Source organism: Harpia harpyja, chromosome 11 (assembly GCF_026419915.1).
Source record: "Harpia harpyja isolate bHarHar1 chromosome 11, bHarHar1 primary haplotype, whole genome shotgun sequence".
Lineage (NCBI taxonomy): Eukaryota > Metazoa > Chordata > Aves > Accipitriformes > Accipitridae > Harpia > Harpia harpyja.
The window spans coordinates 12,209,395-12,232,140 of NC_068950.1; the positions used below are offsets into that span (position 1 = coordinate 12,209,395).

At 46.7% G+C, this 22,746-nt stretch overlaps 2 protein-coding genes across 4 annotated transcripts in view; one reads left to right on the top strand and one right to left on the bottom strand.

Annotated features, from left to right (window-relative positions):
- Positions 1-6,941, top strand: part of RGL1 (ral guanine nucleotide dissociation stimulator like 1) — an 82,797-nt gene extending 75,856 nt beyond the window's left edge. For both annotated transcript variants that reach the window (XM_052801604.1, XM_052801605.1), the window contains 4 exons: positions 407-593; positions 2,550-2,801; positions 4,087-4,201; positions 4,863-6,941. In XM_052801604.1, the coding sequence (XP_052657564.1) occupies positions 407-593; positions 2,550-2,801; positions 4,087-4,201; positions 4,863-5,050 (742 nt within the window). In that variant the 3' untranslated portion in view covers positions 5,051-6,941. The remainder of the gene's footprint in view (positions 1-406; positions 594-2,549; positions 2,802-4,086; positions 4,202-4,862) is intronic.
- Positions 6,942-11,105: 4,164 nt separating this feature from the next.
- Positions 11,106-22,746, bottom strand: part of COLGALT2 (collagen beta(1-O)galactosyltransferase 2) — a 56,789-nt gene continuing 45,148 nt past the window's right edge. For both annotated transcript variants that reach the window (XM_052802016.1, XM_052802017.1), the window contains exons 6-12: positions 17,849-17,968; positions 17,293-17,369; positions 15,258-15,364; positions 14,301-14,433; positions 12,828-12,955; positions 12,103-12,309; positions 11,106-11,646 (exon numbers count right to left, since the gene is read on the bottom strand). In XM_052802016.1, coding sequence (XP_052657976.1) covers positions 11,370-11,646; positions 12,103-12,309; positions 12,828-12,955; positions 14,301-14,433; positions 15,258-15,364; positions 17,293-17,369; positions 17,849-17,968 — 1,049 coding nt within the window. In that variant the 3' untranslated portion in view covers positions 11,106-11,369. The remainder of the gene's footprint in view (positions 11,647-12,102; positions 12,310-12,827; positions 12,956-14,300; positions 14,434-15,257; positions 15,365-17,292; positions 17,370-17,848; positions 17,969-22,746) is intronic.

Here is a 22,746-nt window from a genome sequence, read left to right on the forward strand (position 1 = left end):
AGGGAGTGACAGCAGCGTGCAGGAGCATGTAAGGTGGAGCCAGCTGCCATGCCTCTAACTTGCCCTTCGTCCCTTGGTTTGTAAATGCATGAGGTTTACAATCAATCATTTCCTAGCAAGTGAGTCTGAAAATTTAAAGACTGAGGAGGAGTCTCGTTTGTGATACTTCAGCATTAGCTCCAATTTTGGCCTTGCAGCTGGTGGGTACGCTAGGTCAAGAAGGTATTGTGTTAGTGTGTAACAAACTCTTGACAAACCATATAAACAACATAGAGGAAATGAAAACAATAGGCCACTCAAGATAGGAAAACAAAACAATACGTAAGATTTTTGAACCAAGTGACAGCTTTGCCCAGCTCAGGTCTGCTTTCACTTACTGGCTTTTATGCTTTCTTTTCTATACTAGCCTGTTTCTAGGCTCTGAGGTGATCGCCCATAGCACACCCATCAAAGAGCAACCCAAATCTACTCCAGGTGGGAGCTCTGGTGAAAGCACGGACTCAGCCAGCGTTTCATCATGCGAGTTTAATCACTCTGAATCTGAAGATGCCTGCATCACTTCCACAGGCACTCCTGATGAGCCTCAGAAAAAGGTATGGTCTGGGCCTTGTTGCCAGAATACATAGCTTGTGAGACACTGTTGACACTACAGGCAGGCCCTAGACGCTTGCCCAAGCCTGTTGGTCTTGCCTAGAGCACTGCTTTTAGTGGAATGGAGAGACTCTAGAAATAAATGTGTAAAAATGGAAGCAATCCAGTCAGGATTTTTGCACAATTCCTTCTATGTTGCTGAGATACAAGTCAGACTGAAGTTTTCCTTCCCTGAAACCACATTTTCTTGCAGTGCCTGGCAGTGTTTTTGGTTTAGGTGAGGCCCTGGAGAAGCATGAGGTTAATTTTTTTTTTTTTCAGTCCCTCATTGTGCTTTTTGAGAGGGATGGGGCAGGCTAGCAGCATTTCTACCTTCGAGCCTGTGAGAAATGGGGTGAGGAGCCTGAGCAGCACGCTTGCTCATGGCACATGGCAGCACGATGTTAGTGGTGACACGGACAAGAGGATTTATAAGCCCCCACAAACAAAAACAAATGGAACAGAAGACAGGATCAGCTGAAGAGGAGCAAGATCAATAGCTAGTCATTTCCTCCTTGAATGTGTCAGGTTCGATGAGTTATTCTGCTGTTAGCAGCCTGCTGTTGTGTCCATCATGCTCAATCAGCTGTAGCTGGAAAAGGAAGTTTGACTTTAGCAGCTGTGTGCTCACCAAGGAAAGCCCAGCTGCAGTAAAGCTGTGCTCTGGCGAAAGGTGTTTTCTGGGTGGGAAAGTATGTGTGCATTACTAACAGCCTAATCCTGGGGAAGGCAGAGCACCTGCAGTTGACCAAGTGATAGGCAGCGAAGGCCAGAGCTCACCAGCCCCGTGGGTTTGAGCTCCTATGAGCTCCCTGCTGCTAGCATGAACACCTTGCCTTGGCTCAGTCGAATTCCAGTGGGAAGTCAGTGTGCGGTGCAGTGCTGCTGCCCCGCCTGCCAGCTCGCTCTTAGCACGCGCAGCCAGTGTCTCACACAAAGGCACTGAACCGACGTGCCAGGAAATCCCTTGTTTGCAGAGAAGGCAAAGTCCTACACCCCACATGCTGGCAGCTGGGACACCCCACGGCAAAATGAATGTAAGGCTGAAGTTGAGAGTGTTCATGCTGAGAGCAGACGAGCCGGGCATGTGTCATTACCATCCAGAGAGACAAGCTATACGGGCAGGAAACCAGCAGAAGGGATCTGATAAGGGGATCCACAGGGACATCTTTCCTACAGACTCTTCCATTTTGAACTAAATTGCATTAACTGTACTGTTGAAGCCCTTCTCAGGGATGTTTTGCTGAAGAGTGTCATATTGGGGTTTAGCTTGTGGGTATTTTGTACTAAATGTTCTTAAACCAAATGAAGCATGACATCCCAGACACGGGCATCCATAAATCATTTAAACGATTTAGCTGGAGCAGTCGTTACGGTGGTTTTGATAAGCAAGTTGGAGAAGGAAGATCCTCTCGACAGTTTTTGAGCAAGGCAGATGAAGTGAAAGGCAAAACCCTGAGCAGTAGCAGAAGGAAGGGGGCAGTTTCCAACGAGGAAAGACTACTCAAGGAGAAGTGGCAGACGGAAGCGTGTGTGTATTCTCACTCATGTAAAGGCTCTGACCAGGAGCAGGAGCAGCGGTGCCCACCATGCCCTCTGCTCTTTCCCAGCCGGTCCCAGTCCTTGGCCGGTTGCCCACAACCGGATTCTTTCTGTTCGTTGTATCTGCTGCCACCTCCTGGCCTGCTCTAACTGAGAGGCAAGAGCAAGCAACGCTCACTGAATTGGAAATAAGTTTCAGCTGAAGTTCACTTTTTTCTGGAGGCAAGGAATACCATGCCAGCCTGCTGGACAGAGTGCAGATGACTGAGGTTTTATATATGCCTTCTGCTTTCTCAAGTTCTTCCTCCAGAATGACATGCGCAGACATACAAAATGTCCTGCTTATGACAGTGTTTTTCTTTCTTTCTGTTGTGTAGGTCCCTGAATCCTCCTCCTCTTCCTCCTCCTCCTCCTCCTCCCCCACCCATTCCACGGACACATCTTCCTCGGGGGTGTCATCTTTAATCTCATCCACTCCCTTGCCGTCCTCCAATGACAAATGCTCTGTCTCCATGACACCCATTACCTCAAAAGTACTGCCTCCTGTTTACAACCAGCAGAACAAAGATATGTGCATCATCCGGATCAGCATAGAAGACAGCAATGGCAACATGTACAAGAGCATCCTAGTGAGTGGTGTGGAACAGCAAAATGCTGTTATCATTGGTCGTGTTTTCATCCTGGGTGACTTAAACAAATGGTGCTTTTAGTTTTGAAAACACCTACTCACTGAGCGGACTAATCAAGCCTGGCTTGAAAGGGAAAATGACAAATGTTACAATTCAAAATATGTGGAACATGGTATGAATGAGAGGTTTGAAAATAGCATCTTTGTGGGAGTTTTGGGTCTTGAAATTACAGCTTGTGTTTTATGAAAAAGTCAAAGTGAAGCATTCTGATCAAGTGAAGGCTTTGCTGCTCCTGCCCTTCTGCTAGTGCTAGCTGCTTTTTCTCTAGCTTGGAATTTGTGCGCGAGTTTTGACACAAGATGCCACGTGCCAAGTTTTTCCTGGAGAAGCTTCCTCCACAAGCTGGTTTCTAGAAACAGGGAGCTGTATGCGAGGAAGCTGACAAGCCCTTTCATTATGCAGCTTCTCTCTGCGGCGAAGGTTACCTGACCAGCAGCAGCCAGCGTTCAGGTGTTTCCCTCGACGCTGGTTGCAGGGAAGGGATTCTGGCAGTGCCGGGCCCACAGCTGAGGGAATGCAGGGCCTGTGCTGGACCATGGGTGACATGAATCACCTGCACGCAATCTCTACAGATACCTGACAGAGACTCAGCTGCTGAGCAAACGCTTCGGGTCCCTCAGGGCCTGGGGGGAACAAACACACGGGGGGTAGGTCTTAGCACGTTTAGCTACCTTATGATTTTAATGGTCTGACCCTCCCCAAATCGCAAAGAGCCATTCCCCCTTCCTTTTGACTGCGTAAGGCTCTAGAGGGAACCCTGTGTCTGCTCCGGATGCACAGCACTTCCACAGCAGACAGTAAACCCAGTTACAAGGCCAAAAATCTTTGCAGGATGTCAAAGTATTTAGCACAGGAGACTGCAGATTAATTGAGGTCTGCAAACAACAGATGGGGCAGCTATTGATGTGGACTTTTATGGCTAGTGAGAACAACACCTCGCCTCTCAAAGTGTTTGCTCAGGAGAGCAGACACTGTGATTTACTGCTGTCTCTTCTAGTACAGTATCGGTCGTCTTGAACTAAAAAAACACCACCACCAAATGTCACAAATACCATGCTTTAGTATCTAGCAGTACCTACTACTTTGTTACTGACCCATCCTATTTTTTCAGTTTTCTGAAATCTTCTCCAAGACCAAGCGGTCTGCAGAAAGGCAGGCCTTTGCTAATTATTAAATCATATAGAGTGCATAAGCAGAATCTCTCATTGCAACTCTATCTTTCCAGCTAACTAGCCAAGACAAAACTCCTGCTGTCATCCAGAGAGCTATGCTGAAACACAACCTGGAATCTGACCCAGCTGAGGATTATGAGCTTGTACAGGTCATCTCCGAGGACAAAGGTAGGGAAGCTTGAAAAGTTCTGCTGGGTTTTGAAGGAGAGAGTAAAATGTGAAGCAACGTTAGAAATGCCATGGACACGTTGTCACAGCTGCCAGTGAGAGTAACCCCCCTCGATCACTGGTGTGCAGGGATGATTTATCATGGCCTGTCAGCACATCGCTTTACACAGGCAGAGTTCACTCATGGGTTGCCAGGTACGCCTTCGTATGTGCACTGTGACTGCAGAGCTATCGACTGAAGAGCAGCTGCTCTCCCTCCCTGAGCACAGTCTGCCACAGGGGCTGGGCGGCAGGGTACGACTTCCCCACGGATCCGGGCAGGCCTGGATGCTACCACTGTCACTGGGCTGTGCAAACAGAGCTTTCGGCACAGCCTCCTCTGGGAGAGGCTGCCAGGGCCTCTACCAGGCTGGACATGGTCTGGGTTTGGCCTCCATCTCCTCTCCTCTGCGACCCTGCTCCCTCTTTTTTGTGGGACAGCTGCTGTGGGCACCACCCGAAGCAGCTTTGGCTGAAGCGGCACAGCGGAACAAGGAAAGGGGCCCAGCACTGCCCGGCTGTGTATGTGCAGTCTGTTCACCTAGTCCCTCTTCTCTCCTGGCTTTCCTTCTGCTACATGTGATACTGCCAATTAATGCTTGCTCTGGTCCCTCTTTTGCAGAGCTGGTGATCCCAGGCAACGCCAACGTGTTCTACGCCATGAACAGCCATGTGAACTTCGATTTTATCCTGCGGAAAAAAGCTTCGGTCAACGGGCAGGTGAAAATGAGGGGCCGTTGCAGTCTGACACTCCCTAGAACTGCCAAACGGGGGTGCCGGAGCAACAGGCCCAGCAAAATTACAGTGTGAGGGAGACAACATGCCAGGGAGAATTGGCTGAGAACTGTACCTTTGCTACCATCCAGTATTACAGAATCCCAGTAGATGAATGTGTCAGTATTCAACTTAGAAAATATTTGAGGCTGAAATGCAAAGTGAACATTTGATCGACCTACAGCCAGTGATGTTTCTCCTTGCCCTTGCAGCTGTATATGGACAGACAGACATGGATTTATGGGACAGTACAGACTGGAATTTTTTTTTTGTTTTGCACATTAGCCTAGGAAGGCGAGAGCCCCAGTTAGAGGGGAAAACGGGACTGCAACATTTGTCTTAAGAACACCACACAAGCCAACTCTTTTTGTGAGAAAACATTTTCCTTTGTGCCAGTGTTATACAGAAGAAGGTCTAAATTTATTTTTGTAAAACTGAAGAAGAAAAGTCTCAATACAATTCTGCCTGAACCAAGGAGGAGATCCCAGCCAGCCTCCAGCTGACTGACAGGAACACTGGTTTGCAGAAGGTGTGGGTGAGCCGAGTGCCACTAGCAATCGCTGCCTCCAGGAGGCATTTGCATTCACGAAAAAGCAGGGTGGGTACGTTCCCAAAACACTCATCGCTGGAGACAGCAGAAACTGCAAGTGTGTGTATTGCTTTCACACAGCTGGCAAACTTCTCTTTTGCACTTCTTCCACGTCAGAAAATTACCTATTTTGGACTTTTTTTTCCAAAGAACTTTAAAAGAATGGACTGCACTTGCTTTTGGATGAATGTCATGGTTTGTTCATGAACAAGGCAAACAAACACTACTTGTCTGGATTTAGGTCTTGTCTTAATGCCACTACAGGGTGGTTTTCCTTTTACTTTGCTAACCCATTGAACAGAAATCAATGCCTTTTGCATGTACTCTGAAATGACTGATGTACCTCTTTGTAATATGTGCAATTACTCTTCAAGAGCAAAACTTTTAACTCACGTTTTCATTGATGAGGGGCAACTACATGACCTTTTATTTTAAAAGTGGGCATTGAGAGGAGATAGCCAGGTTTTAAGCATTACCCCAAACAACCAGAGTTTTTATATACCTGTAGCATTATTATGCATTACCTACAGCCACCTCCCTTGCTCTTTATACACATCTATTAAATGAATTTCCTGACATGGTACATCCTTTCAGCTGGACTAAAGAATTCAGCTGGAATAAAGAATTTAATCAGCTGTTTTCTATGAAACTTTAAATAACATACTTCTTGAGTCTCTTCCCAGAACACAGGTTTCATTGAAAGGATAGTTAGAGGTTTTATTTTAAAAAGCCATAAATGAGACATTGGATTGTAAGCAGCCCTAACTGAACAGGCTGTCTTTGAGATACATTAGTATTAGTTAAAATAAATACTGAATTTTATACATGCCTGGGCCTTTTTTCCCCACCAGTTCTGTAGCACTACTTTTCAAAACTGGGCTCAGAGTACATTAATGATGGGTGATAAACTCACGCTGCAAACAATGTTGGGTTGTACTATGTTTTACACTATGTGAAGAGTTATCACTTCTGTTTACAAGTAGCACCATGCAGGTCCTAGTCTGAATAGTTTAAGAATTCCAATTGTATTTCTGTTGAGAAGGTGAAGACAGTGAGTTTGTAACTGAGCCTTAACCTTTGCCCAGAGTTAGGGCAAGATTACAACAGACATTAGTTCAGTTTTTCTTTGCATTTCAGTGTAAGCATGCATTGATGTCTGGAGGGTATTGTTTGTGAAGTATAGTATTGCTCACTCAGAGGTTGTATGTCTGTATTAAGCTGAAAGGTGAATGTTCTTGATTTTAAAATTACACCCTCCAAAAGGTTATATATGAAAAAGATTTTTTTAATTGCTTACCTGTAATCTTTATACAAGTACATAAACTTTTTTTCCACTAATATTTGCCTGGAGTTAATCTGTTTTCTTCTCTTGGCCTTTATTACTGCATGTCAGTTGTGGTTTTTTTTACACTTCCCACCTCTTCACTTACCTCACTGTCATTCTCTTCAGCCTCATCACTTTTACTGTTTTAACTGTTATCAACTTCTTCCAGCTCCCACAACTCATCTTCCCTGCCACCCAGAGAACTTGAAACATCCCATTTTAGGTGTAACCCTTCAGCTACACCCTTCCTCGAGCACTGTTTTACTCTTCAACATCACATCCAGTAACAGTTTTGTACTGTTTGTAACACTGTCAGCATTACATTTCAGAAGGCACTTCAGCACTGGGGGAGGCTCCTAAAACTGCCAAAAGTCACACTGTGAGTCCCTGAAGTGTGGCAGTTGCCTTTGTCACTAAAGGGCCTCTCATGTTACAATAGCAAAGGCAAAAGAAAGAGTACCCTGAATTTAACCTTGCTTTTTTTCTATTTAAACTACCTAGGGAGCCAAAGCACAACGACAGACCCTTACTCAATTTCCTTCAGGATAAATACAATCTATTTGTGAACTAGGAATTTCATATTGCCATATTGAGAGTACAACAGCACTTTTCCTTTCTTATACAAAAGCAGAGACAGAGTTGTTTGTTAGGTTACAAGCAGTCTTATTTTTAGAGCCTACCACCACAACCTTTCTTGTGAAAAAGCTGCTTTTTCAGCTGTCTTGCTACTTATACTTTGTAAAACCTGTTCCTAGCTTCCACAGGTCTGTCACCATACTTACTGGGGTAGGCACTGCTGGGTGTTTCTTCCATCAGCTGGGGGCTCTTGGGGCTTAGCTCAGATGCTCCACAGCAGGACAAAAACCCTCTACCACAAGCTGGGGTGGGGGGGAGTGGGAGGAGAAGAAAAAAAAAAAGGCCTCCATGGTTCCTGAAGCAGCCTGGCAAATTCTTACTTATCACTCCCTAAGTTCTGCTGACAGAAACTCATTTCCAAGATGTATGACCAAATGCAGGACCCCAGCGCAAGGCACCTCCACCTTTGGGCTGTGGGTGCTAAACCTGCCGCAGGCTCAGAGGGGACGCCCCTTCTGTGCCCAAGCTGCACCATAGCCTGGGACAGCACAGTCCCTGCCCTGTGCCCAGCAAAAACGGCCCTCTCAGCAAGAGCCAGGTTCAAGCTGGTGCTCCTACTTGAAGCCCATTAGATGAGTCAAAAAAAGTAAGTACATGGAAAGTGGAAAAATAGCAGAAAAACACAGAAGTGTTTCAACTGGCTCCTACTTTTCCAAAACACAGTTAAGTCTGGGCAACACCTGCCAAGGAACTGAAAACACAGACAGGGAAAAACAGCACTTGTCATAGCAGGTAGAACCACTGGCCATCCACCAGGTCTTGCATATGTAAATAAATAGAAAATGGTGTACGCATACACACACACACACATATATATAGGTATAAGAACAATGAGCTAGGTTGAGGCCATGTCTGCTCTGAAATGGACACATTCATTTTACTCATTACATTATTATTCTTAATTTGTCTCCCCACCCACCCCAAAACCACCATCAAGTCCCTTATACCACTCACTTCCAGAGTGAACTAAAAGAAAAAAACAAAAACATACATACAAAAAAAAAAAGAAAACCCAGCCCTGTTGCCAAGATGCTTTTAATAAACTGCTACTGCTCTACTTAAGGAAATCAAAGTTGACTAAAACTCAGCCTCCCTGAGCATCCAAACCAACTCCAACAACAGCATCATTGCCTGAGAGGGCCATGCAAGCCAGCTCCGTCCCACACGAGGCGACCGGGCTGACACATCCGTACTGCAGCTTAACCTGTCGGTCAGTACCGGCCGCATCCAGCCTTGCGCCCCTGCCCTCACCACATCTGCGGGACTTGCTGCAAGGCCGGGGTAGCCCAGTTGCTGCAATACAAAGGCTGTGCAGCTGATGCAGAGAGCTTTTTTTCTTTTTATCATTTCAACAAGCTACATTAGGGTTAAAAAAGCAGGGGCACTCAAATCCCATTTTTTTAAAAATCCATTATATGTTTCCTGCAAGGCCAATACAGGGATGCTCCCCAGGGAAGAGACATCATAAAAGGTAAGAGGAGAAAAGGGTTGGAAAAACCAGAGCTCTTGCTGATGCAGGTAAATTGCTCCCATGACTGGGAGAGAGGCCCCTCTCCTGGACACAGAGACGGGTCTTTTACAGAACAAAAAGCACACTGAGGGAGGAAGAGATACGCAGTGGTGATGTACATGAACACAGTGTAACCACAACGAGCCTTTACATAGAGAGGCAGCCACAGTATTAGATCAGAGAAACGACACTAGGCCAGAGGGACTCACCCCTCCAGGGCTGGCCCATCCCTGCTGTTCCGCCAGACTCAGATGCAGACCCGCACTAGCAGGACTGGAAGCCCGCATGGGTGCTATGCCAAGCTGGGGACCTGCTCCTCCAGCGCACCCTTCCCACCACAGCTCCGGCAGCTGACCAGCCCTCAAACAGCATTACCGAAGGCCTGGAGAAACAGCTATGCTGCAAAATCAGCCCTGATCCCAAGGGAAGCACAACGTGACAGAACAACTTAGTAACGTGGTACCCATATCCACAGTGACACCTGACAATATTCTGGATGCTCACCAGTTCACAGAAGTGCTACTTCTGAAGGCCACACCAAGCTGCTTACCATCTCTGGGATTGCCATCATGCTTCAACAGGTCAGACTCGTAAAGCAAGACCTAAGGAGGAAGCGAGAGGGCTTGTCAGAGAGGAATGACCCAGGCTGTGCGTGGTGGCACGCAGCAGACCTGCTCTCCATACTCACCATGTTGCACAGGCACCTGCTCCAGCCTGGAGAGCAGGAGGAACACAGCTTCCAGGCAGTAGTTGCAGAACAGGCACATTTATACAGCCAGTGACTCCATGGTAGAGTGACACTGCTGAAAAACTCTTGAGCTGGCCTTCCCTGGCCAGGGCTACTCCCACCCAATGAAGAATACACACAGCTGCTCATCTTGCACCAGGTTCTATGTATTATCAGACCGGCTGACAGGTAATAACATGTCTTCTTTAGCAGAAAGCACAACACTGATCAGTTATTATTAAAAACAAATAAAAATTAAAGAACCAGCCACACATACTCAACTGTACAGATCAGCCAGCAGGTGAGTCTCTAGATTGCAAGTCCAGGAGGGCATCCTCCCACTGCAACAACAGCCTGTAGCTTGAGGTGTGTGCCAGCTAACCTAAGACGTGTGGTCCATGATCACCTGGCCTCTGAGAAACATTAAAAAAAAAAACAAAAACAAACAAAAAAACCCCCACCATACTCTGCTGACATGTTAGCCAACAGCAAGTACATCAGAAGTCATCCAAAAAAAAAAACCAAACCAAAGAGACAAGTTTGCTCTTCACATGAAAAAACATCAAGACAAGTTGCCTTGCCATCGTCCTGTAACACACAGTTCTATCAAGGCTGTCGAGAATAGTACATTTGACAAAACTAACATTTCTGTAGATTGTTTTGTTTTTATAAAGATAGTGTCAAGCAGTTCATAACCAAGCTTTTAAAATTTAAAGTTCCTAGAAGTCCTACACTCGGTTTTATGGCCTAATTAAACAGGCCTGCAAATAGGCTGTCAGGCTTTGTTTTCCTGAAGGAATAAATTGAGGCAGGGGTTCAAGCAGGACATGACAAGGACTAACTCTGCCTGTGTTAAAAATAAAACCAGCAACCTCCACTTTCTCTGCTAGCTTCCAAGATTTTAGACATGCCAAGACATCAGTTCTGGACTGGGAGGCCCGTTTAGATGGGATCTAGCAAGTTTTGAAATTTGCAGAGGGGAAGCCAGCAATAGTTTTCTATAGAAGTGTGATGAGGGACAAGACACTACAGAGGAGCGCTGCTCCAGTGCACCGAACAGTTTTGGAAACCATCTTGATTCTGACAGGGATCCCTTTGAAAAACAAAACCAAATAACCCAAACGCTTGCCTGCAGTTTCTCTCAGTGAACAGGGTTATAAAAGCCTACAAACCTACAAGGAGTAAGTTACACAGCAGCCCAGTTGCAGCTATCCAGAAAGGTATTAACACTTGTACACCTCTATATATTAATCTTTATAAATACAGTGTTCTACAGGAGAAACTGTAGAAAGACGTCATTCAAGGTTGTTTTTTTACAAAAGCTTGCGAGGGCTTTTGTTCAGATCTCTGCCTTTTTTCTGCCAGTCTGGAACACTTGTTCTTTTTCCTCCTTCATCTCCCACCCAGTCCTAAGTGCCTTGGTTAGTTGTCAGGTCCAACCACTGTGCTTTGCCATTCGAAGCAGTGGGAAGGAGACCACATGAAGAGCTGCTCTACAACTTTCAAGGGTGAAAAGCTAAAGTGTGAGGCAGGTTCAGCTGTCAACAGAGTCCCAGGGGAAGCGGGCAGTCATAGCTCATCCCTGGAGGACGGCACATTGAGAGATGACTGGGAAGGCAGGGCATCTTTGTTCTGGGCATCATTATGGATCTTGCCCTGCTGCCGGGATTTCCAGGAGTGTGTTCTGTCCCAGTCCGTTGACACGGTCTCGTTGTCCCAGATTGTAGAGGTCTCTGTGTCGCTGAGGTAGCCTGGCTGCCCTGTGTAGTGGGTGGGGTAAACAAGCAGGGGTTCTGCTGAGAAGGCTTTCAAGTCTCTGGACTCATAGTACTCCATGTACTTCGCTCTAAAGAGGAGAGAAAAATAAGCATCAGTAACAGAGTGAACGTTCATCAGTGCCACTGCTTGTAACTGTAAGATACAAGACAATCCACTGAGCAAGCAGGTCCCAGGGAGTGGAGGTAGTTGCTGGGGTGGAATCTGACTATACAGCCAGAACCAGGTGCCTCACAATCACACACAACCTATACAACCAAAGCCTCCATTACCAGAGATAGCCAAGTGTCTCAGAACCAGCCCACAAGCCCTGCATCAGGTAGGGACAATAACCCCTCTGCTGCAGGTCTGTCACCTCCTTTGACCTGTGTCAGGAGCTCTGCTGCAGACAACCAAAAAGCACGAGGAGTAGCCCTGTCCCCTGCCACGCAGGCTACAGAAGTGAGACACACCAACATGATCTGGTTTAAGGTCATTCACAAGACCCAGCTCATGTCAACCTGAGCAACGAAGGCATCCTACTTACACAGGGTGCTTGTTGTACATGACTGGTAGAAATTCATCTACAGGCAGCATCTTGCCGAAAGGCTCAGCTCCGATGAGTTTCTGAGCCCCTTGGAAAGAGATTGCGTACCCCAGGGTCCAGTACGAGTAATCAGCTTCCACCAGGTTCATGACATTGGGAACTGCTTTCTCGGGCTCCTGCACCTGCATCCTTTTCCGGCCAATGTAGCTTAAAGGGTGAAAAGACCAAGGAAATTAGAACCAAAGTGAATCTGCAGCAATTAGGACCACACGACTGTTCAGGTCAACCAGGGAAGGGCAAAGGGTCAATCCAAGGAGTAATCCCTGTGCAGGCTCACAGATTTCTATCCTGCACCACTCCCCGACATCCATGTCTTCACCCAGTGGGTGGTACAGCTGTGAAAGACTTCATTAAGGGAGCTAAGATGCCATGGTCCAAGCCTCAGGACTGAGCTGTGTCAGTTCCTCTATCACAGCAGCATCTCCAGACGCTGTTGAGACCAACCAACACTGCCCACAAAGGGCAGTAATGGCACCCAGTGGGCATTCCAGCATCAGCCTGCCCCACGAGGCAGATCTGTCCTCACGGGAAGAGCCACCGAGAAGTCTCTGCCACCTTCCCCTGCACTCCAGCATTAACCCGCATCTCTGACATGACACAGCAGGTGCTGCTGACCTCCCCAGCGTGCCCAGGAGTTCCCAGATGGCTGAGCGCTGGTTACTTACATAAGCTCCCAGTCTAGCTGGGCTTGTTCAATGTCATCCATCAGCTTCATGAGCTTCCTCTTAAACTGGTGTTCAAAGCGCACATCGTCCTCAATAACAAGTGTCTTCTCCAGTTCTCTGTTCACCACCTGAAACAAGAGGGTTCAGAAGTGATCACAGCAGCCCTGAAATTGCTGGGGGCCATCCTGACCTGGCACTGCCCTGTAGACCCTTTAGGTAGGGAGGCAGGAGAACCACTCCCAGATTCACAACTCATCTGGGAGAGACTGCAAAAGCCAGTGAGAACAGGCCTGAAATTACCCTGTGGCTGAGCACCTGCAACCTAGAAAAACCCTTCATCTGATGTTGCCCCACCTAGCACCCATGAGCTACCATCTAGCATGACCACAGCAACCACCTCCTCAGAGGAATGTGCAGCACCTTTTGATGCCAAAGCCATTGTTCAGAAAAACCTCTTTGTTGGAAGAAAGTGTTCCTGGAGTCTGGGAAGGAGGACAATCTAGCATATCCAAAGCCTGGCCCTGATAACTTAGAGAACACACATGCAAAGGCATCCTGCATGTAAGTTCCCGTGTTATCTGACTGTTGGTGGTTTAGAAGCCTCAAGCCCAAAAGCACAGCCTGCCTTCTCAGTACTGAAGTCACTCCTGCTGGCTCTAGGCTGTTTGGATCAGTGCCCTGCCCTGCTGGGAGGTGCTGCAACTAACACCTCTGAGGGCAGAGGGCTGTCTCCTTATACGTCTGTACAGGACCCTGCAACAGGAGGTACAACCCTCACTGTTATACTTGGGCAACCGCTGCCGTTGCCCAGCCTTCTTCTAGCACCATCTTTCACCTTGCCTCCACATCTCACCTCACCTGAAACAATCCCTCCTGTTGATGTTGGGCTGTGTAACTCCAGCATCTGTGACCAGCACAGCCCAGATCTTCTCAAGTGTCACTCCCCAGGTGACCAGGGACAGATGGAAGCTACAGCTTTTACCACCCAAACAAGATCTCTTAGCTCAGGTAACAGAGGTCCCTACTGTTAAGAATATTTATGATATGCCAACTGAAAAAAGCCAATCAGCAGAGTCACTTGAACTTGCTTCAGCACAGATGTAGAACCAGGGGAAAAAACAGAATTTTTTTTAACACCATTTGTTCTTCAAAACCTTCTTGCCTTTCTCCTAAGCAAGCTTGCTCCAAGCAAGCTATTGGATGCTTTGCAGAAAGAGTCATGAAAATATTCTGATAAAAATCACTCAAGAGCTGTTGGCAAATGGAAAGCAGAGATGAGAAAGCTGAACGCTGTGTTCAAGAAAAACCCTGTCCGCAATCCCCTACAAACCAAGGAAAACAGTTCCATCCTACGCTTTCCAGAAACCTGCATTGTATTTAATGCTCTGCCCTACGACTGGCTCTGCACCTTCCTATGGTGCCTGCCCACAGCACCTTCCTGCAGGAACTCTGAGGCACCCACAAACTCCTTACCTCCTTCCAGATGTAATAGTGACTAAGGAAGCAGCCGATCTCACCCCTGGTTAGTGGCCTGGAGGAATATGGGTCCCGATAACCTGGGAGCATATCGATGCTGAGAGCTTTGAGCTGACTCGTGTTCAGTGCTCTGAGAAAGACAGAATATCTATCACCGTTTTCAAAAAAAGTAAATTCGAGTCAGACACAGATGCAACACGGGAAATGCTACTGATGTTCAGAGAAAAGCTGTGTCTTGAGAAATTCCTGCACTTGTTTCGCTCAAAAACCCAGAGAAAAATTAATTTCTTGATTTACATTTCTAAATCAAGCTGACAAATCATATCCTTAACTCTGCCAACGACTTCTTGTGGGACCATCAACTTGTCAAGTGCTTGGTTTAGATTTATTTTTCTAAGAGGTCTTGATGGGTACCCAAGCCTCAAAGACCACTAGATGGCATGTGGATTCCTACCTCCCTGAGGCCTTTTTGCAGCTCCCAGACCAAAAATTTCTGCCTTGATTTCTCATTATAAAAAGGTCTTGACACACCTTAGAGTAAGCTTGGAAAGGGCTGTGTCAGGGTTAACAGTGTAGCACAACAGCTTTGTAGCACTAGGATGGACTATCTTCCCAGGAGATAATTGCTCTCAAACACTTTCACTGCTGACTCCTTTTAACAGTGTGCAAGTGTTACAGTTCACAGAAATCAGTATGATTTTAACTTGATTTTCATCTTAGTCCGAACCACACTGCACTGGTTCTCTCATGGAGACTGACTAATTAGAAAAGAAGGAAGAAACAGAGCAAAATTTCCCCCAAACAGACTGTTAGGTAAATAGAAGTGGTATTCACCTCTCCGCTCAGCCCACCCTTCCCCACCAGAAGGGAGGTCAGAACATCCAGCGAGATAGTGTTAAGCAGTTATGCACAACCCACTCTTTCCAAACATCAGCAAGCCCAGCTGAAACTCACTTTCCATCCACAGCCTCCACTATCTTGACTGCAATCTCCTGCTCATAGAGAGTCCGCAGCATCCGATCGCGCCTGTCTTTCCGACGCTTCAGATTGATCATGAAAATCTGAGTAGAAGAGAAAGACATCAGCCTCCTGGCTTGGGAGTGAGGAAGAAAAGGGAGACCTGATCCACTCTTCTCCAGCAGCCCCACTGGAAAAGCAGATCTTATTAAAATACCAGGTGTGGTTTTATTCCAGGTTGCTTAGAATTTGTCAAAAAATTGGGATTGGTTTGAGTTGAAAGGTTAGAGGGTTATTCTTTGCCTAACAACTACTTTTTATGGGTATTTTATGTCACAGGGAAAGTTGCTCTTTGAAGATGAATAAAGGTGAGAGGAGACCAGTTACAGCCAAGTCTATAATTTTCAAAGATATAGAATGTTTTGATTTATATTAAAAGCAGAGTAAAATGGCCATCTCCAGCTCCAGTCCCAGAGGAACATTGACCCACATGCTTCCCCACAATATTGCCACTGCCTGTATTTAGGATTATCAGTGGGGCCACCATCCAAGTACAAGGACACAGCAAAGAGAGGATTTTTGTAATTACTTCAGGCACTGAAAATCCAGTGCTACCCCTGCCAGAGCAGAAAGCCTAGCAGAGAGCCAAGACCGGGAACAAAGATGTCTGGGCAGAGCTCTGTCCAAGCCTTGAGGAGACAGACTCTCTGGTAGGGAGCAGAGGACTGAAGACCTCATATGCAGGTAAACTGCAGAGGGTCAGGGATATTTTTCAGTCCCAGGCAGACAAGTACAAGTGCAGCCTTGTAGCCTGTAGAGCAAAACCTCACCCCAGTAAGAAGCAGATCAAATTCCAGCTCAGTACAAATGCAAAAATAATAAATTGGATAAATATAGCGCAGCCACGAAGGACAACATGGAAAAAACCTACACCAGCTGTGTCCTAAACACAGACACTCCAACACACATAACCAAATCAGGTTCAGACTTCATGAGTCATATAAACAGATGTAGCAGAATACACCAAGAAAACAAAGGCTCCCCTGATCACCACAACTCCCTTGGTCACGGTGCCACTGCCACCCTGGCAGCTGCACACCCAGGGGTTGCTGGCTCTGTGAATAACATGGACACTGGTTAATTAAAGCACAGCAGGTCCCTCTCCAGCCTTCTGCCCCCACAACGTGAGGCAGAGTCAGGAAAGGAATTTCTGCAGGGTCTTGGGGCACTACCAGTGTCAGCAACCATCTTTCTAGTTCACTTTAACTTAAAGCCATAGCAGAAAAATGTGGTGACCAAGCAGGGCAGAGGGAGAGCCGCCACAGTAAGGAGACAGCATGCGTGATTTTCATCACTCCTGGACGCACCCAGCTTGGGCTAGAACGCAGCTGTAAGCCTGGCTCCCCCAGCTGCTCCAGACTCTCCAGTGTCTCTCAGGTGACAGAAATTGTTCCCTTCTGTCACTGGAAAGCAGGAGACGTTTCCCAAAAGACCAGTTGTTGTCACAGAATGGAAGGACTGCCAAGCTGCTCTGCAGAGTCAGATGTAGAGGAAACAGCACAAGAACTGCAGAGTTAAATAACGTGTTTTTCAGCCTCACTTCTGCTATCTCCTCCTGGCTGGATTAAAACATCCATACTATCAAGACAGGAAGCCCAAAGATTTGCTGGGCACTGCCCTTGCACACAAACCTGCACTTCTAATCAGTGGTCTTGCAGCAGGTACTAAGTGCCCGCAGACCTGACTGGCCTCGTTTCTCCACAGCAAGTGCCAGAGGGAAAGAACGCTCCCTGAGCCCGTTCCTTTCTGCTTCCCTGAGCTTGGCAGAAGTTCTCCCCAAATAAGGATGGCTACTTTCTCCTTGCCAAAAGTTTAAGTCCAAAAGATGAGTGATTGGGAAAGAGCTGACTAGGTGAAAAGATAATATTTTCCAAGGGAAACAGCTGGAAGCTAAGCTACAGGGAGAACCGGGTCCTCTAAGTGATAAATAGCAAGGCAAGACAAGACAATAGCAGCAGAATAGGTTCCTTACTTCATCAAATCCCATCTTGTCAGGGTTCTTCAGAGGAACAGAGACATATAGAGAGGGTTCAATGGGAGGTCGATCAACTGAAAGAGAGGAGAGATCCCAAGCATCACCCTCATGTACAAGCTGCATTGATATAACATATCTGCATGTGTTTTCATCACTGGGCCTAAAAAGCCCCAGGGAGCTGGGACATGAAATCAATGCAGGAGTGGGTGTAGCAGAAAGCATCCATGTTGCAAAGCAGAAGCCAGCAGCCATGTGCCAGATAGACCTCATGACAAAAACGAGGTTCTGCAGCATCCTTTCCACATTGAAGATGCATTTTTGCATATTAAAATGGGGAAGTTAAGGGGTTTTGTGAAGGGGGTTGACCTGACCATGAAATGATTACATCCCTAGATAGAAAAACAGTGGAAATGGAAAACTGCATAACAAAACAGTATCAGAGCAGTCAGATCAGGATGCAGACTCCCAAGGGGAAGAGAGTTGGGCTGCTGGCAGGAGATCTCTACAAACATTAACTTATGGGGCTCCATCATGGCAGGGCACAGCGACTCACTCATAGCCTCGATTAGTGTGTGCACAAAGTTCTCGGTTTCTTCTTGCAGCGTCTGGTGCGATTTCAGGGGCATGGGAAGGAAACCATAGTGTTCATGGTTGCAGATGAACATCTGTATTCCTGGGGATTACAGAAAAACAGAAATTAGAGTCGGGTCTTTTACGAGTGGATTTTGCTGCTCTGTTGCTACATAGCCACAATCAAACTTAAGCCAGGACCTCAGTCCCAAGAAGTTCTGCTTCATAAGCAAACAATTCAAAAATATTACCATGCCATTTTCTGTTTTATTTAGCTGGCAGCAAAGTGGCCTGTCCTATGAAACTAATTTCTACTTGCTCCCTAACCAAAGGTGTTTCTAACTGCAATCAGTTTTCTCCTAGGAGAGACCGAACACCCCTCTTAGACCAGAGAAAGACCTGGCCTTTGCCTTCACGCTATGAAAACAATCCTACAGCAGAGGGCAGAACCGGCCTTTAGCAAAAGCAGTGTCTGATACACACAGCAGGACTACTGCCGATAACTGGGGAGTACTGCAGAAACCCCCAGCCCCAAAACCCCACCTGCACTGCTCAGACCTGGCATCTCACCTGAAAATCCCTTTACAGACCCAGAGCCAAAAGCAGGAACAGGTTTTCACCCTCCGAGTAAGCCAGCCTCAAGTGATGCAATGGCTGACAAAGGAGCCAAATGGGCTTCCACCTGCAGCTGTGCTGAAGGAGAAGCAGCAGCGATCCTGGGACATGGAGCCTCTCTCCCTGCACACACCCAGGGCTCAGCAACTGCCTCCAAACCGGGGGGGGGTGTGGGTGTGTGGGGGGGTGGGAAATGGGGCTCAAAGGTGGGGGAAAACACACAGGTTTCAAAGCTCAGGGCAACACAGGAAGGCTGTGCTTGTCACAAACCTGTGAGGGGTGAAGCGGTTCAGGCGCAAGGGAAGCAGTCCTACTGGATACCCCCTTCCTCTGTGGGCAGAGGATGCCCTGTCCTGCATGCTGGGCAAAGAAGGGTGCAGGTCTATCGGAGCAGGCAGCCTTAGAGAAGGAAAAATTCAAACAAACCCAGTGTGGCTAGGGGCGATGGAAGCTTTTGTCGGAGCTTTGCAAGGCTTCTCTGTCAGACCACAATAACTATGGAGTGACTCTTCCAGGGTGGAAGAGCCAATCTGATCCCCAGCTCCAACAGCACACAGTTGGCCAAATGTGGGCCCAGGCAGTTCAGCTCCCCTGGGATCACACAGGATGAAGTTGCAAGGCCCAAGGCATCAGTATAGCTGCAGGGTCTGTTACTAGCCTAGCAAGCGATTCACTCTGGGTTTTGCAGTCAAGCATCTTCCTGCTTCTGTTTGCTTTGGCCAGAAAACAAAGACATTTTCACCTGTGTTGGCAAAGGACTTTGAGGAATATACAGGATAATCATCTCGGAAGTGCCTAGTCTACCACCAAACATGGTCCCTTCCTCTCCAGGACTAGTTTTTACAGTGGTCTGACGATTAGAGGAAAATCCTAGAGAGAGACACCAGCAAGGAGAAAAGATGTTTTCAAACAGAAGTGGCAATGTAACATCCTTCTACTTGAAAGCTTTTGCAACTGCTTGTTCAAAGAGCTAAATCTGATGGTGTGAAACAAAGAGAAGATGCAAAGCCTCTCCTTGGAGCCTTTGCAAGAGAAGAGACCCACCCACTGCTGAGCTTGTTCACTGGGAATGTCCCAGCAACGTGCAATCAGCAAAACACTGTTCCCTCTGGACTGACGAAGGGTTTGACCACTATCAGCTATAACTGCAGCAGCACTCGATCTGATGTCACGTCAGGCACCACTCTCAAAAGCTACATCCAGAGGAGCCAAGGGAAAATATCTCCACTGTTTTTCACCAAGCTCTGCTAAGGTCCTTTATTAACTAACCACAATCTGAAAGCTGCTAGAACCCAGCTAGCAGATTTAAAGAAAAATGCAAACCTATAAGCTTTCCTCCCCCCCCCCCCCTTTTTTTTTTTTTTTTAAATGAAACAAGCACAACCACTCCACTCCCTCTAGGAAATAAACGAAAAGCAGACACTACCTGGTGTGTTGATGCTTTCATGTATTAGTCCTCCTAATCCCTGGTATTTTTAGCAAAGCAGAATTGTCTGCATTAATGACCCCAGTGTTTCTACCATTTTAAGTTTTGCAAGTAAATTGCTGGCTACCCTACTTGCCAAAACACATTCAGCTGTCAGCTGCAATTTAGCTAAATGGCAGAATAAAAAATACTACCTGCTGACATTAATGGATTTGGCACTGATCTAATCAACTAATCTTATCTGACTCACTAATCTCCGTTCTTCCGCTGGCTTAAACACAGTTAATCTGCATACATTCACGCCAGTATTTTTGTTCCTTCTGGGATAAAAGCTACTTTAAAATGGTAAATCTACCTTAAAATGGTGAGGGGGACTCACTCTCCAGCTCTGTTTTTATAATAAAATAAACAATTGCTACAAGGGACAGAAAAGCCATAGATACTTGAATTATTATTAGCCTTTGTAAGGCAGTGACCAGGATTCACAGCCATGCCCTAAACTCACAGCCATATTTAGGCAACCTAAATTTCCCCCACATCCCTGTGACCAGACTTCCCTGCTGGCTGACTCTAGGTCCTCAGAGCCTCAGGCTAAAAGGAAGCTCAGGAGATCTGGCGGGCTAAACCCTATCTTGTGAGTGCAAGGGGCTCTACAGAGTCCACCTTTGTGAATAAAACATCCACACCGAGTTTTGTTCTGAGTCAGTACTCCCATCACAGGCCACGTCCTCTCAGCAGAAGTGGGACAGTCTTTTTGGAGCATGACAAAACAGTTGCTTTAAGCAGTAGATTCACTGTTGAAAACTGATGGTTTGATCTGAGGCATTAAGTGCAGTACTTGGCCTGGACAAAAGCCAACATCATTTATGACTTCAGGGAAGTAAGTGAAATTACTCCGAAGAGAAGTTTACCTCAAAGTCCATACATTTTTCACATTTCTGAACCTGGATATCATCCTTTTATCCTGGGTGACAAAACTCAGCCAGGACACAAGCCAACAAACTGAGCAGATCAATGGGCCAGACTGCTGAAGCAAAGCCTTTCATGTCATGGGTCAGTCCTGGAAAAAGCTAAAGTATTCTAGGATGGAAGGAAAAAATGATGGGTTTGAATCCCTGAAATATCTCTTAAGCAGCTGGAGCTACTGCAATGCAGTTACCACACTCATTGGATGCTGCATTTCTGGGAGAGCTGTCAGAGGCAACAAGCTGGACAGGTAGATTTGAAGGAGTCTGCTTTGCTATCCAGACTTAAACCTCAATTCTCTGGAGCCAATATACTGATGTCCTGACTCGGAAAGTCAGGGCCCCAAAGGTGTCCTGCAAGTTCACATCTTGCCTCTGCCTTCCAAGGGCTCTAATTTCAGCTCTCGCTGCCTCTCCTCTACCATTCATCTGTTGCATTTGATGCCCCTCATCCTCTCTTAGCTGAGTTTTAAAAAGCCCTACTTAGTGTGCCAAGACAATGCCATCTTTTTCAATGCTGTCAAGAACTTCAAACCAGAAACATCACTAAAAGGAAACCTACAAACAGCTGGTGGCTGCTGTGCTGGTCTGGAAATGGTGGGAAAGGCAGTCTTCTCAGCCTGTCTCTTCTGCAGAAACGAGTGCCAACAACAACACTTCACTTTCTCTCTGCTTGTCTGTCCCCCAAGAACAGCCCTTCCTTCTCACCCTAACTTTGCCTCTTTTACAAACAGAAGACAGGCAACACCAGCTGCACATCACTCAGAGAACCCACAAACAACTTTTCCCTAATTCACCTCAGTAAGCCAGCAAACCAGTCATGAAATTCTGAACAGAAGTGCATTTCATTGGTGCTGCTGAGGTTTCATCAGTCTCTTTTTTCCTTATAAGGCCCCAAACTTTCCCCTATTCAACACAGCAGAGCAAAGAACAATACAGATGGCCATTACAACCATATTCTTCCCAGGAGCCCCTTTCAGCTCTGACACTGCTACATACAAGTCTGCCACCCAGGACTTTGGTGGAGACAGAATACCCACCAGATCCACTCTCCAAAAATAAATGGGACTAAACATCCTCACCATGAGTACAAGCAGCAGTAGCAGCAGTATCATGCCCTTAAGAGACGGTGATTTCTCTGAGACACCGGGAGCTCTCTGCAAACATCAACAGCCATTCCAGACAAAGGAAGAGGACACTGAGGTTGTGATTTGGTCTGAAAGGACCCCTGCATTTCAGGTTTAACTGAAATCCTCCCACTGACCAGTAGAAACTGATCCCAGTATCAGCTGGAGTGGTACACATTTTCTCTCTGCTGTGCCCCAAGGATCTCAAGGCAGCTCAGTGCTTGACTGGTTCTCCCAAAGCACCAATGATACAGTGTCAAGTATACAGAGATTTTACTGCTCACACACCAGCTCTAACCTCTTCTTGCCTGCAAGAGATTTCCTCTCAGCACAGCCCACAGACTCACATCATTCCCCTGAAAGTTGCACTGATTTTGCTTTCCAAAAAAAAAAAAAAGACGACAAAACAACCCCCCCCCCACCTCTCAGACAATTCCTGCTGAGCTGCCATGAAGTGAAGCCTCATCAACACTGTGGGTAAGCAATTTGTTTTTTGTTTTCCACAAGGGCTGCTACATTTAAGAGTCCCTTGCCCTTACCCCCTTCCTCATGGATCTCCTAGAAGTGGTGACTTCAGATACCTTACCTACAGCCTTCAGAATACCTTCCCCTCTCACAGCATTCACCTGTGTTCACTACTGTCTTGCTGTGACACAAATCAAGGGTGGATGGCACACATTTTGTCTCTGAAACACTGTCCCCATCCCAAGAACGGCTCCTGTGTCCTTTGAAGCTAGCTGTGATTCAA